This window comes from Callospermophilus lateralis, chromosome 9 (genome assembly GCF_048772815.1).
Source record: "Callospermophilus lateralis isolate mCalLat2 chromosome 9, mCalLat2.hap1, whole genome shotgun sequence".
NCBI lineage: Eukaryota > Metazoa > Chordata > Mammalia > Rodentia > Sciuridae > Callospermophilus > Callospermophilus lateralis.
The window spans coordinates 43,155,868-43,175,406 of NC_135313.1; the positions used below are offsets into that span (position 1 = coordinate 43,155,868).

Below are 19,539 nucleotides of genomic sequence, written 5' to 3' on the forward strand. Positions count from 1 at the left end.
TAGGAAAGCACTATACCACTGAGCTATATTACCTATCCTTAATATACATATATTTTTAAATTTTATAATTTTAATATAAATATAAATTATATCTCATTTAAATTGGGATGTTCTTTTCTCATTACTATGGTGTAATCTGGTGAATGAGTGAGCTTACTTTTTTTTTTTTTTTTGTATCAGGGATTGAATCCAGGAGCTAATCTTAACCACTGAGTCACATCCCCAGCCCTTTAATGTTTTATTTAGAGACAGGGTCTCACTGAGTTGCTTAGGGCCTCACTAAGTTGCTGAGGCTGGCTTGGAACTCGAGATCTCCTGCCTCTGCCTCCTGAGTAGCTGGGATTACAGGTATGCACCACCATGCCCAGCACATTTTATACATTCTATTTAGACATACAGTTATAAATCTTTCATCTTAAAAGATAAAAATCATGAAAAGAAATTAATTATATTAAAATGCATTTACATCCTTCAAGTTAGGAAAAAAGATAATGGAAATCTTTAATAAAGCTAACGAAATTATATATAACCCCATGCTGTCTAGTCTAATTACTGATTTAGGAACCTGGGCTGTCACAGCAGACTCAACTCCAAATGATCTTGTCTTGAGCCTGTATTTTAATCACAATGCCAATCAATAAATAGGACAGCCAAGGTACTAACAGTGGTTTTCAGAATCCAGTTATATGAACTAACATGGCAATGCAATGAGCCTCCTAGAAATTTTTTCAGTTTTATCTTGATAGGAAACAGTGTAGTGAAGCCAGGGAGGAACTCAGGTCAGGATATCTGAACAAAGATTTAGGAGGTTCATGGAAAAACAATAAAGTGACTATAAAGCTTTAGACATAAACCACTAGATATAATAAAAATAATGGAAGAGATAAATAATTATGACAATATTTTTCAATAAACATAGTTAACTTAAAAAAAAACACCTAAATTTTTGAAAAATGAATACTTTTACATTTTAAAACCACCTTTAGATGCCTGTGCCTAACAATTATATATAGGATTATTTTCTAGAGTTCTTTCTTTGTTTAGTCACAAGGGTGTGGGTCAAATCCAGATCTGTTTGACTCAATGCAGCACTGCACTCAGGGTAACTGAAAAGCCAGCCCTTTGACGTCATCTCTTCCTTAACAATCACTTCAAAATCATATAAAACAGCAGGTCCACCCTTCCTTTGTAGAGTCAGACGCTGAAGGCCACATTGCTTGGCTAAGTAGAGAAATAATTCTAATGATAGCAGTTAACTTACCTTGAAGAACTTCCATGGGGAGGACAGTCCAGGCATTTTCCAGGTAGGAAATATAAATATAGCGAGCTGTATTGCAGGCCAGGCCAATGTACAGAACCCTATAAAAAGCAAAGGAAAGTTAATTAAGCCCCAAAGACTAAACACAAAATCTACAAATATTACCTACTTTTTACCCTCCATCATTGAACAGATAGGGTTCCAAACCTAGGGGAAGGTAAGCTATAGGACAATTAAATTTACCCATGATTTAGGAACAAGAATACTGCTTCTAATATATCTGCCCTCAGCCTTTCCCAAATGCTTAATATAAAAGCGAACATCGCCCTTCCTAAAACTTTAATTAGTAACAGAGACAATGTTTTTTTAAGATAGCCTGGGCACACTCCCATCTGTAATGACATTACTGGCTTCCTTCCAGGTGGCTGGAGGGTAAATATGCCTGGGATTGTAGCCACTTCACAACGATGGAGAAAGAACAGGATAAAAATCAGAACATGTGAACATGATTGTGGTCTCACTTATAATACCCAGGACATCAAGCAGTGTCACAGGGAGATTCTTAAGGTCACTAAAAATTATCGTCTAATGATGGATAATAAACTATTTGGAAATCAAATATTTTTCCTGTCAGTTCAAGTGATAGACGTTCACTATTTTAAAAAATATCTATGACATCACACACTTACAAAACTAATATATATTAATCTCTTGACTCCCCCACCCCCGTTCATTATTACTACAAAAAATATAAGTAAAAACAAAATAAGCAAAGGACTAAAGTGGTGCACCCAAGCATAAAGTTACACTCTCTCCCATTCTGAACTGGGCAGGCTGGTTTGGAAGCAAATGGTTCCTGCTTCTCGGTACTAAACAAACAGCCTGATGAGGAATTTCTCTTTCTCAGCCATTTTTCATTTTCCTAGCCTTAATGCTTTTCTTGTTTTCTGATGCCAACATGACAGTCAGTGGTATTTTCCTAATCTTGCTCTGCTAACTTTTTATATTACAATCATTTCTATAAAAATTATCCTCTTTTTCCCATCCTTGAATCAATCACAGGACAGACTATGCTCTCAGGTGCCCAGCTGGGACTGATTTTAATTAAATGTAGAACAAAAGGATGGGAAAAATACAAACGAAAAAAAAGGACTGGGTTTGAGGAGGGCGAGGAAATGGATATTAGAAAAAACTTAGGAGATCCTCTGTGAATTATTAAAAAGGCCTGGGTCACTTAGTTCTATGAATATTATATTCTTTATACTTGTGTGGTTTGATGAAATAAGTATATTTCAGTTCTGTTTCATAAAAATTTTGTTGAACATGCTTGCTACTGATCCATCTATCAAACTCCCTCAACTAGGCAGGAAAAAACCCACAGGAAATTAAAACGCAAAATGCACTACAGAAACACAAAACAAGATCCAGGAACCTCTTTTTGCTTCTTTTTAAAGTTCTAAACCAACTCTAAGTTAGGGTAAGAGGATAGCCTCTACTTAGCCTAACTCAGGGGCCAGCAACATTTTCTGTTAAGGGTCATAACCTCTATAGTTTAGGTTTCCTGAGCCACATGGTCTTTATAACAACCACTCAACTCTGCTCTGCTCATGTGAAAGGAGCGCAGATGTAAGTAAATATGTAAGTAAATAAGCCTGTCTACACTCTAGTAAAATTTAAGTATGAATATTGAAATTTAAATTCATATAACTTTTATGTGTCAAAAAATATTATTCTCCTTGTGACTTTTTTCAGCCATTTCAAAATGTAGAAATGATTCCTAGTTCATGAGTCATACAAAAAGAGGCAGCAGGCCAGATTTGGCCCTTAGGCCATAGACCTAACCCCTGGCCTAAGTTGTCAATTCTTAACCTTGGCTATGTATCAGGTTTACTCTGGTAATTGTTTAAAACGACAGATATCAAGGCCTACCCATCTCAATAAAGATCTCTAGGCTGAAATGCAGGTGTGGTGCTTCTGAAACCTCCCCAGGTGGTTCTGATAACTGAGTCAGCCAGGAGAATCACTGGTGTAACTCATTCCAACCTGTCTTCAGTAACACTTTCCCATAATCCTATCATACAGTATATTTGGTAATCCACCTTCCTAAGGTTCACATTGCCTATCTTCAACCTTTCTTTCAAGCCTGACTCTGAATCAGAGTTGCCATGACAACTGCTATGCAATCCAAAGTGGGCCATAATACAAAGCTCCTGGCCGAAAGTAACCCAAAGTCAATCAACCCATTTTAGGAAATAGATGATGCTATGTCTTCAAACCTCTACCCATGTGCAATTCACTCGATGGAGCTACTGATCCATAGCTTCTGGGACTCTTAGGTCTCAGACTGCCACCAAGAGCTTGCTATAGCCTTCACTTCTTTCCCACATTTATAATGTCAAAACCGATATTCCTTTAGCACCAAATAGGTGCCCTAAAAAAGAAAAGCAAAATAAAAAGTATCCATGGCAAGATATTCTCTGACACTCAGTTTCCTCATATCTCAAGTAGGATAACAGCATCTCTTCTGCAAATTTGTGGAGATACTTATAATACGATGATTCACCCACAATAATCACTCAATTAATGACAGTATTTTCATTATTTTAGAGGAAAGTATCCAAGAACTTCCCTTTTGTTTTCTAACAGAACTTTATCCCAGAATTGCAAAAGAGTAACCTGTTAGTATTTGAATCTCAAATGTCCCTTAAAGTCTCATATGTTGAAGGTGTGGTCCCCATCTGGGAGGTGGTGAAACCTTTAGGAGGTAGGGTCAAGTGGAAGGAAGTTAGGTCACTGAGGACCTGCCCTTGAAGGGAATATTAGGACCCTGGCCCCTTCCATATTCTGTTTGCTTTCTGATTGCCATGAGATAAACACTTTTACTCCGTGGCCTGCTCCCTATCATGACTGCTTTGCTACAGGCCAAAGCAACAAGGACAAGCGACTATGCACTAAAATCTCGAAAACTGTGAGCCAAAGCAAATCTATCCGCCCAACCTCCCACCCCCACCTTGTCCCCTTCAATGATGGGGATTGAACCCAGAGCCTTATAATGCTAAGCCAACGTTCTACCACTGAATATCTCCAGTCCAAACTTTCATCTTTTGATTTGTTATCTCAGGTATTTTGTTGCAGTGACAGAAAGCTGACTAATATAGAGCCCAGCATTCTTCCTCACCAACTATTTTGGGGAGACCATGGTTTCAAGAAACTAGCACAGATAAAATTATGAGCATAAAGAAAGGCAGCATTTGGATCTATGAAAAGGCAAAGATAAAAAAAATATATATTTATTCAATAGTCATTGAAAAGTGCAACTAAAGAATTTTTTAAATATCTGAACTTAAGCTGCCATATTATTCCATTTTATAGACTGAATTTTGCACAGAATTCATAATTCCTAACCCCAGACTATATTTGGAAATAAAGGTTTTGAAGAGGTAAGGTGAAATGAGGTCATATTGGTGGGTCCTAATCCAATGTGACTCATGTCTTTAGAAGAAGAGAGTAGGAGACAAGCATGGGGGAAAGCTGTGAAGACACTGGAAAATGAGCCACAGAGAGGGGCCTTCAAAAAAAATCAACCCTGATGACAGCTTCATCTTGGACTTTGAGACTCCAGATCCATAAGGAAATAAATTTCTATTTTTTTAGGCCACCAAGTCTGTGGATTTTGTTATGGCAGCCCTAGAAAACTAATACATTCACTCTCACAAAATTAAAGATTTGCTGATAAAATGAAATTTATAATGTGTTTTACTAGATCATCTTACAGATCACCAAACGCTTCTTTATGTGTGGTGTAGAGCACATGTTCAGAGTCCCAGAATATCCCTGGGCTCTAAGGTCTGGAAACACAGATGAACAACCTAAAAAATGCTTCTCGATAAGACACAGATAACTATTAAACATCTATAGTGATAAAGGTCAGTAATAACGTCACTCTTTTCCTTTTTCATAACAGGAAGTCAGTAATAAAAGTAGGCAAGAAACAAAGGCAATTTTAGAACAGGTGGTTGGTATAAGTTCCTCTACAAAGAGGAACACAACTAGTAAGAGGGGTATAACTACACCATGGAAAACCTAAATCGCCTGTTAGATATCTTGATTCTATATTTGTGCAAACTATAAAAGTATGAGAAAAGGTGCTTATGAAATTCTAATTTCTTATACAACCACAGTTCACAGTATTAGCAGTATATGGTGGTTGGTAATAATCTGATAATAAAACTGATACTTTTAAAAACAGTCTTCAAGAAATAGATAACAATTGTGAAGTCATTCTGGAATTTCTTACAGAATGTAGGTTAGACACAATGCCCTATTTTTCTAAATTTAACCAACTATAGTGTGGATGAATGCCCCATAGGAACCATACAAAACTATAATGTGTATGAATTTCCTCAAAAAACATTTATTGAGACACCACTATATATTAGTATACACTGTACTGGACCCAAGGGGAATAAAAATGAAGAAGAAGTCTTTCTTGCCAGAAGAAACAGTCTCCTGGGGAAAAAAGACACATAAGCAGGAAAGTTAAATATAAGTAAAATAAAATATGCTAAGAGGGGCTGGGGTTGTGGCTCAGTGGTAGAGCACTCTCCTCGCCCATGTGTGGCCCTGGGTTCGATCCTCAGCACCATATAAAAATAAATAAAATGAAGATATTGTGTAACTAAAAAATAAATATGCTAAGAGTACATGGGAACATAAAGATCAGGCCCTTAGCTTACGGGAGTTCAGGGACACCCAGGGTAGGAGCAGCTAGAGACAGAAGATGGGGAATGCCCCAGGGAAGTGTAAACAAAGTGAACAGAGGTTAACTATAAAGCCACCTGGGTCTACAGCCAGAGAGGGTGTTTCAAAGATACAAAAGGGGTCCTAAGCTAAGGACTGAAGAAGAGGTACCAGTGAACGATTCTAGTCCAGGCCCATTCTGGAAATTATTCCAGAGACAGCACAGGGTGTAAGCAGCAAAGAAAGGCCTAAGCAGGCCCACCCTACAGTTCTCATCTGCCTCTTTCCATTCTCAGAGAAGGAACAGAGGTCCATCACTGTGTTTCAATAAGCAGACAAGTAAATAAGGAATGATGCTGGCCCTATGACTCTCCAACCCAGTAGGATTATTATCTGGGTTTCTACTTTGTCTTTAAAATTATGCAATATCCAACTAAATTCATATTTAATGTCATTCCTGTCTTAATAATACTTTAGGAGGGAGCTGGGGTTGTGGTTCAGTGGTAGGTAGAGCACTTGCCAAGCACATGTGAGGCACTGGGTTCGATCCTCAGCACCACATAAAATAAACAAAATAATACATTAGGAGGATGGATGTGAATAAACTGTGGTTATCCAAGTAGTTTTAAAAGGCACATGACATATCCAGTGATGCCTTAATCATTTTTCATTCTAGACAAAGAAACTGATGGCCTTTGGAGACAGCTTAAGGAAAGTACTTGTTTGCCACACAGATCATTAGAAAGCATATAATACAATGGGGCATCTGGATTTAAAAAACAACTGCTGACACACACAAGATTCTATTCTAAATCATCCTTCCTTGCAATCTATCTGGCACAATGCTCTGCCTAACAACCTGTCCTCTGGCCCACGTGAATGCCAAAAGGACCCACTGGCACACAGTGTCCTAATCCTCCTCCAGCCATCACTCAGCTCCATCTCATACCAGGTCTATGTCCTTTACCTGTGATCACTGCATCACAGGTTTGTCACATAACACTTAATCTCCATTGTGACTACACATCCACAACCTGAAAGCATTTCCATGGAGGGTGCTATGTTATATCCATTTTATCCTTAGTGCCTGACACACAACAGGCAGTCAATAAAATATTCAAGATCTAGAGGGAAAATATGAATGCTCTAAATAAAACACCAATTAACAAGTATGTACCGAACACAATCTGTGCTAAGTGCTAGGGATACAGTGGTGGAAAAGATATATACTATGCACATATTGTACTTACAATTACATGTGTGTGTTTATTTTAAGATTCCTAGCTATGGTACAGGAATAAGTTATGAGTTTGTGAAAGAATGAATTGACTTAATTCATTAAAAAAAAACAGATGTATACAATTGGCAACATTTTTGACTAAAGTTAATAGACTTTGTTGAAGATAAACACTGTAGTAATTCAATGAAGAGCTGGCTATGGTTTGCTTTTTTGGAGCATCCTGAAGCTCCATGCAATGTGCAAAAAGCAGATAACAGAGTTCTGCTCCCCACAGACCTATCTCACCAAAAGAAGAAAAGCTAGCATACAAGCCATAAAGCATAGAGTCAATGGCATGCCCCTGGAACAACTGAAGGGATCTCCAATAGAATCCTCAGAGGCCGTCAAGCTTCTATTACCAATGGGTATTGCTGGCCACTGAACCATCCTTGTAAAACTGAGCATAAGAACCACAAGGTCTACAAAAGAGTAAAAGGGAAAGAAATGACAGCCATTTAGCTATGTGTGGTTTTTGCATCTACTAATCGCTCCTTCTATCTAGTTCCTACTAGAAACCGAAAAGATAAAAGTGAAGTCTGAGTCTCTAATACTCTTAACTCATTCTTTATTTTGCTACCTTCAGAAATCTCCTCTCTAAATGATTGACAAACTAAGAATATAATTATTGTCACCATCGGCGTCGTCATCGTTGGTTCCCTGACATATTTACATCTCTCCATTATTCTTTTAATTTATCTGTTTTCTTAGGGTGTGTCCATCATCCTGGTATAAAATTAATGATGCTGAAAAACAAATAAAACCTTGACTAATGGAACAGAACCACTTGGAAGACAGAATATGCTATTTTATTGTTATATTTTTCAATTAGATGAAAGCTGAATGACTAAACATACCCCCCACCTCGATTTTCTTTAAAAATTGTTCATGATAAGGCCTAAGTACACATACATGGACATTTGGCATAGCAATTAATTTGAAGAAGGCCTCAAGAGTTTCAGCTGCTCCTAAACTAAATCTGAGGGAACTAAATAAATTCATTAAAATTCAGGCTGAAGGGGGCTGGGGTTGTGGCCCAGTGGTAGAGTGTTTGCCTAGAACGGATGAGCCACTGGGTTGGATCCTCAGCACCAAATAAAAATAAATAAATAAATAAATAAAAATAAAGGTATTGTGTTTATCTACAACTAAAAACTATTAAAAAAAAATACAAGCTGAAAGAATATCATGACCAAATCAAAAAGTGACAATAATCCCACCATCCTGACTTTGGCCAGACCATGGCAGAAGTGAATATTAAAGGCACAAGACTTTAAGAGATCACTGACAAAAAGAAAGAGAGAGAGAAAAGAAAAAAGCCAGAATATGGAGGGAAAAGACAATAGAGGTGCTGAATAAGATGATCTAGAAGAAATCCCTGAGGGAACTGGGACCTTCAAGATAGTGAGGGGCCTTCCTGCTAAAGATAAGTTGGGCCCACAGTCACACCTGGGAGCAGGCAATACGGTAGAAGCTACTATCTTAGCTGCCTCTCTTTTCAGCTGAACTTGAGCCTGGAGATTCCTGGGACCTGCAGCACAGGTCTGCCCTAGAGGAGATGAGGTTATCAGAAGGAAGAACCCAGGGTCTGGTTACGTCACTTGAGACCTGGTTAAAGCTGCACCTAAGGCCATGTGCTGCATTTCTCAATTAGACAATACATTCCCTGTTTTGTTTAATCCACTTTGAGTAAGGTTTTCTGCCACTTCAACTGAGAGTCCTAAATGATACAAAATCCTGGTTGCCTTGGGAGGTAGCAAGTTCAATATCACCAAAAGTAGCCAAGCAAAGCTAGGTAACCATGAGTCAAGGATTAGAGAGAAGGGAAGATAAACAGGAATGGAACTAGTCCTGCATGACTGCGTGAGTTTGCTAGGGCTGCCATAACAAATAGCATTCACTGGGTGGTTTGAACAACAGGAATTTATTGTCTCACAGTTCTGGGGCTAGAAGTGCAAGATCAGGGTGTTAGCAGGGTTGATTTCTTCTGAGGCCTCCTTCCTTGGCTTGAAGATGGCCATCTTTTCCCTGTCATCACAAAGTCTTCCCTCTATGCTTGTCTGTGCCCTATCTCCTCTTCTCATAAGGTCATCAGTCATCATGGATTAAGGTCCCACCTAATTACCTCATTTTAACTTAAATATTTCCTTAAAGGCCATAACTCCAAATACAGCCATACTCTGAGGTTCTAGGGGTAAGGACTCCACCATATGAATTTTCAGGTGACAAAATTCAGCCCATAAAATGTTCCCCAAGGTCACTTTTGACCCCAACATAGAGCAAAACTTAGTAAAGAGCTATTTACTCCATGGACTACCCATCAGGAATGTGATAGCAATGGTACCTTCCCTGGGCCTCTGCAGTCAGACTGAAGCTGTATCTTTTTTTTTTTTTTTTTTAATATTTATTTTTTAGTTTTCGGCGGACACAACATCTTTGAATGTGGTGCTGAGGATCGAACCCGGGCCACACGCATGCCAGGCGAGCGCACCACCGCTTGAGCCACATCCCCAGCCCTGAAGCTGTATCTTTAGTGGAGGATTGTTTAGGATTTTGCACAACCTAATCTAGCCACATTTACTCATTTATTTTATCTGGGGGATTGCTATTTACTTTTCCAGTGGTTGATACAAAACAAAAGGCTTGTACAAACATGACTAATGAATGCCTTTTCACAATGAGCAGCACTGTGACATTGCTGCATTGGGCCGAGGTGGTGGAATTCAAGGCACCCTTGAAGTGGGCTTCGTTTAGAAGTGGTTATAGCTTTTCTACTTATGAAAAGTTCAAGTTAGCATGCAAAGAAAAATTACAAAGCCTTGTACAAATGCATAAGCTACCATTAAATAAAATACAGCCATTTCAGCAAGAGCAATCATGCCTTTTACAAGTTCTGCCTGAGCCAGTACATAGAGAAGTGCCTAAGATTTGGAGGCCCCAACTTCCATTCAGGTCAATTAATTAAAAAAAAATTTGTACAGCAATCCAAGCACTGCTATGATAAATCACATCCCCTGTCACTGGCTAGACTGCTGTCACAGCACGGCATAGATAAGTTTGCATGGATGGCTTTGTGCACATTTTTGATTTAGCAGCAAAAACCATTTGAAGTCTGAGTACTGGGGTAAAGGGTGAAGGTAGGCAGGGAGTGGGAAGGTCTGATGGAAGGTTTTTCACATACTAAAATCAAATAAAGCAGAAAATTAGATTACTGGAGACAGAACTAAAAGAAGCCATAGCATTACCTCCAATCCTCTCATTTCATAGCTCAAGAAAAGAGAGGTCACAGGGTTAGACCAGTGGAAGATCCAGGTCCCTGTCCCCCTTGCATCACAGCACTCTATTGGAGGTAATAGCAATGTGCTATTTTTCTTCTCTAAGGTAGGGCCCTACTGCAGAAGACTGGCAGCATTAGTGTGGATATACTTCTGGACACAGCTGTGCATTTGGATTAAGGATGCTGGCTGGATGTTCGTGTTGGCTTTAGAACATGGCTAACATTTTAAACTTTGATGAATCATTGCAAAGACTGGGCTAAGAGGAAACTAGAAAAGCAAGTGCCATGCAACAGCTGTCTAATATCCTGGATCTCAAAAGAAAACCTTACCCAAAGGCAAAATTATGTGTTATGAGATGAAATGGGCCAAAAGACCATTTCTGCTGAAGTAGCCACAGAAATCACAGGTGTCAATGCTGAGCCAGAATAAAGGGTGGGCCAGGGTTTCCACCCCTACCTGCAGGCCAAACGGGGGCTGCATCTAGCAGGTGAACTTTGAGATGAAATAATCAGAGTTGACTGCATGGCTGGGAAAGAAGCAGAAACCAGGGACACTGCTTACATACACATAGCCAAGGGAAGAGTATTTTTCTTCTCTAAGGTAAGGCCCTATGCAGAAGACTGGCAGCATTAGTGTGGATATACTTCTGGACACAGCTGTGCATTTGGATTAAGAGTGGCAGAGGCAGGGTCTGATAGGAGTCTCCCTAACCACAGGTGCAGGCTGCATCCATCATCTAGGTCTTATAGGCCTCTATAGCAGGCTGGGAAGTAGCTTGAGCTGGGCTCACCCCTCATTCCATCAGGGGACTGAAAGGAGTCCTGCTCTCTTCCATTCCCTGATTCCTGATGCAGTTCCACATGACCCACTGTGAAGAGTCTTAACTCCCCAAAGGCCACACTGGGTATTGAGTCACCTTCTCTTTTTCTTGAACTTGCTCTAGTTTTCAAACTTAATGCAATCCTAACTATGCTAAACAAATTTAAGGTGTACATTTTTCAAGTAAGAAAAAAAAAATAACATAATAAACTCCTACCCTAAGCCGGTCAATTAGTAAACTTTTATAAGAAATTCTGCTCTTATTTTTTTAAAATAGGAACTCCAACTGAATAAATTTTGTTCAAAGCATTCCTGTCCCTCTTTTTGTAACATTACAGAATTATACCCCTCATACCAATATTTCAATCTTCTATCATATTCTCCTTTTTTTTTTTTTTAAGCATTTTCCCAGTTAGTTCCCTGTTTATTCCTGTGGATAATCTCCTGGAAGTTTTATTGCAGAGGAAATTAAGGTCCTGAAAAGTGAACCAAATTTCCAGAGTCATGTAGCTAAACATCACAGAACAGCACAGCTGGGTCTTCTGCTGCCTTGTCCCAGGTCTCTCCACCACTGGCAAAGCCTTCCCATCCTGATCACAAGCCTTTAGGGAAATTTAAAAGGTGATCTTTTTCTTATACATTAATGATCACTTTACCTTAAAATCTTGTTTCACTTAGATTTGCTATAATATTCTACCTATATTTGAAACATATTATATTTTTAATAAAAAATCATTAACAGATTCAAGAATAAAATAATTAATAGTAATGAATTAATAGTACTTAATATTAATTCAACTAATAGTAATTAAATAATAATGATACTAGTCTCCATGTACTTCGATGACACTAATATAAGTGTCTGATACCTATAAAAGACCATGAGATTTGTAAGCCAGAGAACCTGAGCCGACATCCCACTTTCCTCTCAGAAAGGTAAACTTTGGACAAATTATAGTAAATTGGTTTTTTCTTAGGCTTGCAGGGTGGATGTGCCCAACCAAGGTGCATGCTACCAGTAATGCACACACATGCAGGAACAATTAAGGGTGGTCCTGGATTCACTCCTACAGTCATCTCACTGGGTTAGGCCACAGGTTCCTATGCTAGTGACCTTTGACTCTAAGAATATTTGAGAATCCAAAGGCTCTACACTCACTTTAGCGTCTTCTTGCTGACTCTCTGTTTAGAGATGTATATTAGTTTGCTTGGGCTGCCACAGCAAGAAACCATAGACTGGGTGGCTTAAACAACAATTATTTCCCAAATTTTCTGGAGCCTGAAAACCGGAGAACAGGGTGCTCACATGGTTTCTGTTTTTTACCATAAGAAAAGCAGAGTAAGCCAAGTGCATGCCTTACTGCAGGTATGTGAGAGTTCCTCTAGGTGAGTTTGCTGGGTTTCTGTTATCCAGACTAAAAGGCTCAGGATTTTCTCCAGTTGAACTGGGCTGACTGGGCTGCACAAAATAACCACACAAGAGACACAAATACCTTTTTCTTTGGAGTCGCTGTGAGGGCTCCTCTGACCTTAAGAGTCTGCAGGAAGAGAGAAAGCGAGAGCACGCACTGACCCCTTTTATTGAGGAGAAGCTATTCAAATGAGGCAAGGGGTCAGGTTTCAGGGGTGAGTCTATCTTCATGATGTCCACTGTCAGCAGGTTGACTGACACCTGGGTAGGCCACACCCAAGGGCACAGTAAGAGAAGGGGACACACACAAGGCACTTCCATGGAAGATTCTATCCTAAACAGGGCAAGGTAACAGGTGGGCATAGCTTCACCCATGGGGCTGTAGCAAGACACACCCATGCAGGAGACACTGACCCTTGAACCCAAGAAGGGTGGGGAAAGCTCTGCCACATTTCTGTGACTGAGCGCCTCACCACCTAGCTGGGGAGTGTGACTCAATCACTTGCAAGGTTGGTCTCCCACAGGAGTTTTTATTTTAAAATGCAATTTTCAGGCCACAAGTAACATACAATTTCAGCATGAATACAGACTGCTAAATTGGCCTCTACAGTGACCACCTAGGTAATGAATGTGTCAGAGCATCTTTGCTCTTGTCCAGTGCACACCCTTGACCATCACCTTGGCCTGTTAGGGGCCCTTGTTAGTTGTATTCTTGGGGCAGTCTGCAAGCACAAAAATGAGGACACAGGTGAAGTTAGTCCTGCTCTTTTTAACCAAGGGAGTTGCCTCATTGACCCAGCAATTGAAGATACAGAGAAAGCAAAAGTGACACCACTAACTAAAAGCCCTGGATGCAGTTGCACTGCCTGGCAACAATGGCCTTTTGTTCTGAGCTATGAATAACTCGATTATAGGTAGTGTTGTTATAAGTCATCCTGGTAGCTCTGATATTATATGGTAATGAATTTCTTTGCAAAACTGTTCTTTCAAGGAACTACAAAGACCAAATTACTCACTTCAACTCCTGATCATAAATTCATCTATTTTTTATATTCCATGGTTTATAATTCAATAATAAGAATCTATACTTGAAATAACTCTAAGAGGCTTTTCCTATGAAAATGGGTATCAACATCTTTGAAGGTCAAGTGGGAAATAGAAAAGTAGAAATCTACCCACATATAAATAATAATAGCTACAATTACAATTATTTTGTATGTAAGCAATAACAGAGATGGAAGTTTATAGTCACCAAGCCCTAAGAAATGGCATTAAGGAATATATAAAGAGTTTAAGATTTTTTTTTTTTTTTTTTTTTTAGTTTTAGATGAACACAATATCTTTATTTTATTTATTTATTTTCATGTGGTGCTGAGGATGGAACCCCAGTGCCTCACATGTGGTAGGCAAGTGCTCTACCACTAAGCTACAAACCCAGCTCCAACAGTTTTATTTTTATATGGCTTATTTTTATCAATAGATGTTTTCTTGATTTTGTTTTGATAAGTGCTATGATATAGACTACATGTGTGAGATATGTCCTACAGGTATTAATTGAGACAAAAAATTATCCATAATTGCTTATATTTTAACAACTCTGAAGTTGCCAGTTTGTACAAAATGAAAAACAAAATCCAATGGTGATGAGCTCACACTGACCTATCCTTATGTTCTCATCCAACCATTCATGTCTAAGAGAAGGCTGCCCATTGCACTTTGAGCTTAAAAAAAAAAAAAAAAAAAAAAAAAAAAAAGATCTTGTCACCTGCTTCATGTTCTGTAACTAGAAAAGCTCTAATCGGCTCCACTCTATAATAGTCATTGTGTTGACATAATAATTCCACCTCAGAGCCCTCTAAATGCATGATAATTTTTATACTTTGTATGTCAAGACATCCTTTTATTTTTTACTGTGCCTGTGAATCGGGGAGAGAGCAAGTGAATATCTGTGTAGTTTCTTCTGAAGTTTTCAGGACTGCATTAAACAGGAGGTCTCTTCATGCTTGTGGTGATGGCTCACAATCTGCCTTAGTGGCTCACACAGGCCAGCCATATGTTCAGAGAGCAGTGCAGGGGGAGTCCCTAAATTCCCACCCACCTAAGACTCCTGGGTTCCAGAATTCCTCATCCCCTAAAACCTGGCTCATTTTAAACTTGAACCAGTACAGTCTTACATGTCACTCTAGGTTGTTGATATTTAAGCTCAGCTTTTTAAGACACAGTATAAATGCCAAATAGACCAGAATCAATTATTTCTCTCTTGTACTCACACCAATGTCAGTGGGTTGGGCAGACCCAGAAGCATCAATAAATGTCCTGCCACTATAGCTTTCCTATCTTTGGCCAATTTGGAATTTCCAGTTCATAGTCTATTTCATTAGTTTCTTTATAAGTGGAATGTACCCTCACCCCTCCTCAGCTTTGAAACATCATTGGCATTGCCAAATAATTTTCTTTCAAACTTAGATCCCAAAGAGCCACTGGGAAGTTTTTACTACTGATACCTATCTCTCCCAGTTAGCCCCACCATCTAGCTGGGTTGTTTTTCAGGAAGCTAAGGAGCCAAACTGTTGGAACTATAGCAGTAAACAAAGTTCAATGTCTGTGTCTTTCTGATGGGCAGAATACTCTGCTCAAGAGTCTAGAGTTCTAGAAGCACCCCTCAAACTAAAGCTGTGGCTCAACCTGGCTTTCCCTATTGATACAACAGCATATTCTTTAGAGTTTGTAACAATTCTGTGATGATTAGAACTCAGATGAAGCTTCATGATGTTAATCTCAGCCTGATCTCAGGAAGTAGACCTTGTCACAGGACAGGAAAATCTTGGTCATAGGATGGTGGCAAAAGCAGTATTACTTCTGGAGAGTGTTATTGTGTGGGTGTTTTTATTTTAACTTAAGTCACAAAGAAATTTTAAAAACATTAAAATTCATACCCTTTGATTGATCAAGAGGGAGGCAGGATAACTTTATTTTTTCCCTGGCACCAGTGCTTAATATATGCTCTATCTCCTTTGGCTAATTACTTACCCACATGAAAAAGCAGGTTGTTTTGAAATATCAGTTCGAATCCTTACAGTTCAAAGGGAAAGAGGAAAAACAATCTTCCTTTTGTCCACACAGTCAATCAGTTATAGGAAGCATTAACTCCTTCCATACTACCATGTTATGAGTAATTGTAAGTTAGAAGAGAAGGATTTATCATTTTTTCCCAACTGACTCTGCAAATAAAATTTCAAAACCAAGATACCAGGAGAAGAGTTAGACCTTACATTCCAAGTCATCCACCATAGGAAATTAACTATTTTCTCTTTCATGCATCCACATGGTACTAGTTATGTACCATCCTTGGAAGACTTGAAGAACCAGTTACTCAAACCGTTCTCTGTGTTCTATGGTTCTGAGAAACATCAGTTGAGAAAGTCTGGCAGCACAAAAGAAAAAAAATTCTACTCTTTTAAATGGGGCATAATGTGTTGAAGGAGCATAGAACGTATTAGAGTCTACTTTCAATACGTGAAATACATAGAGTCTACATTCTCTCAAATATTCTGATGAATTTAAAATAACTTGCATTCAGGGTTGTCAGGGTTATGGAATACCAATACCACACCAACACCAACACCAAAAACAGCAGCAGTGGCTCCTATTGCTTCCTGCATCTTTGCTAAAGCCTGATTCCACCGAGCTTTCATAAATTCTCTTGAACTCTCTCTAGCAAGACTGCCCAATTAAGAAAAAAAGCAAAGGCAGGACGGAAGCCAGGTCAAGGCTCCAAGACCAACCCTGAAGGTTGGAAGGCTTAAAATGAGGGTCTGAACTATCATCTCTCTGAATCTATTTCAAATTAGCATGTATTTATCAAAATACATAGTATAGAAAAGAGAGAGAAACCATGAATATCACCTCTTTCCACTATATGATTTTGTACAAAAAGATCAGAATTTAAAACAGAACACAAAACACTGTCTTTTATCATACAACTCTTTTGAAAGATGACCTACTTATCATACCTGAATATTCCCTTTCAAAATTAAAACAACAGAGTTAATACATAACAATATAATTGTTAACCCCTATAGAAATACCTGGCTGATAACCAATTTTAGGACTTGTATTGTGGCTTTACTTTTTTATTTATGCTTCACCGTACATTTTATATAATGAATGAAAATTATGCCAGAAATAAGAAAACTGAGTTGTGTATAATGGCAACTTCAAAGAACCATGAAGTGTCCCTTACATGAAAAGCAAAGACACAGTCTCTGTTGGTCTACAATCACCCTCCTGAGGTCTTTTGAGTTAAATCCCAACCTGCTGCAAGAGAGCACTCATTCATTCACATCCTAAAAACCCAGACTGGTGACACTGTAGAGCTGACGCTGTGGCTCCACTGTATTCTATTATATATGACAAGAACAATCACATACTGAGTTTGAAGCTACAACCAATGACACATACCACTCTGGCAGAGCAGATAGGGGCCAGTGTGCCTCATTTCATCAGTGCTAAGAGTCTTCACATACCATTTCACTAACTAGCCAGAATACATCAAATCACCAGTTTTTGATACACACCATACAAATTCAAATAATAAAAGTACTGATTAACTAGACTAGGTTAATCTTTAAGACCATCTTATGTTTTAAGGAGAATAAAACATTCTCTAATACAAAGGCTACACCAGGTAGCATGATTCCAATTAAATATAATCTCATTTAATTTGTCAATCTACATTTGAAAATCATTATAAATTGTTGGAGTGGGATCTCAATTTGCCCAAGATGTTTGTTGGGGGGGAATGCTGGGTATTTTGAAATCCTCAAATGACTTGACTTGGCAGCCTTAATGATTTATACACTTATGATATTGCTGCCATTTGTATCTTTATTAGATTCAATGGATCTTATAGTTATGAGCAATGTAATATATCAGAAGATTAACATAAAATAACAAAAAATTAGCTAAATTCCTAATATATGCCAATCACAACAATTGCCATATTTTATCTCTTTTAGTCTTCATAAAAAAAGGTAAGAGATAGGTATTACTACTATGCCTATTTACAGATGACAAAACAGAGATACAAAATGTTCTGTAAATTGTTGATGGCCACATGGTTCCAAGGTACAGATATGGACCCAGAACCAGCTCTGAACCCATACTGGTGGACAAACAACACAATCCCCCATTAACACTGAATATTCTGGAGCATAGTGATACGCTTTGAGTAATAAAGTACAGACCAATATTTCAATAAGATCAGAAACTTAGAATGCTATCTTGGAGATAACTATAATTGATTTCCCTCAACCCACTGCTCTTCTTAGCCCACAAAAGTTCCTTGCTGATCCTATACATGTTTGCACTTCTAACTGTCCCAAATATGTACCCCCAATCCCACCTCTCCATTAAGCTTCAGGCTTATGTCAGTACATGCCAACTGTCTGCCAGACATCCCCCATCTGACCTCTCTAAATGTTTCAACTTCAAATTAACCTAACACTAAACACAAATCATTATATGCCCCTTCTTCCTAATCTACATCTCTTTTCTGAATTTCCTATGGAATAATGAAACTACCATACCTAAGTTGGAAATGTGGAAGTCTCTACCTTATCTCCTATATCCAAACTATTCTATGAATTTTAACTCCCAAATATATCCTTTCCCTCAATTTCTGCTATTACTGCTGTAGTTCAGGCCTGTACCGGTACACATGTCACTTGAACTATTTTAAGAATATTCTGAGGGGCTGGGATTGTGGCTCAGTGGTAGAGCGCTCGCCTAGCATGGGTGGGATCCAGGTTTGATCCTCAGCACCACATAAAAATAAAGGCATTGTGTTGTGATTTTAAATAATGTGGAATAATATTTGTGTCTCTAGAGCACATGTAATTTAAAATTTACTATGAAAATTAACTCTTTCAAAGCATTTTTAATGGGATAAAAATATTTTTAAAGAACTAATTCTCCTTTAAGAAATCAGAAGGGAAAAAGTTGTTTAAGGTCCACCATTGTTTTGTTTTCCTTGCAGTGCTAAGTTTTGAACCCAAGACCTCCCACATGCTAGGCAAGCACTCTACCACTGAGCTATATCTCCAGCCCTTTTTTAGTTTATTTTGAGACAGGGTATCAATAAATTACCCAGGCTTGCCTGGAATTTGCAATCCCTCTGCCTCAGCCTTCCAAGTAGCTGAGATTTCAAGCATGAAACACCACCCCTAGCTCGTTTTGTTCCTCAATAAATAATTGAGTTATTCTATTTCTATGCTATGGTGTCATTGTGGCAACTGCCATCAGAAGTCTTCCTAAACAAGTAAGTGTTGGTGCCCAATCAGCATCTAATCAGGGAAACAGCCACCAATCTGTCTCAATTCAGGGACTTGTTAAAGAGGTGACAAAAAAGTGGAGAAGCCAGGGTACTACTCAACAGCCTCTCTATGACACAAGTTAGCAGGACACTGGGAGGAGATGATGATCCACAGTGGTGGATCCACAAGCAAGATGTGGCAGCTCACAGAGGCTCTGCCTAATGAGGCTGAGAGGTCTCCTGAGTTGAAGAATCAGGGTAGAGATCTGGGAAGCTGGAAAGAGTACTGTAGTGGAGAGATCCAAAGAGAGAGCTGCAGAGATCTGCAGGGGGTTCCCTTGGAGCCTCCAGGTGAGTACTAATCAACACATGGATGCGAACTACCAGAGATCAAGGAAAGAACCACCTGGAAGGATTAGAGGGAGCTGTCTCTGGAACTCATAC

At 38.8% G+C, this 19,539-nt stretch overlaps 1 protein-coding gene across 3 annotated transcripts in view; it reads right to left on the reverse strand.

Moving 5' to 3' along the window:
* Positions 1-19,539, reverse strand: part of Mfsd6 (major facilitator superfamily domain containing 6) — a 60,828-nt gene that overhangs the window by 18,624 nt on the left and 22,665 nt on the right. For 2 of the 3 annotated variants that reach the window (XM_076866479.2, XM_076866480.2), the window contains exon 3: positions 1,262-1,359. In XM_076866479.2, the coding sequence (XP_076722594.2) occupies positions 1,262-1,359 (98 nt within the window). Of the gene's footprint in view, positions 1-1,261; positions 1,360-1,501; positions 1,538-19,539 lie in introns of those variants that run through there. The other variant, XM_076866481.2, reaches the window with a different exon arrangement.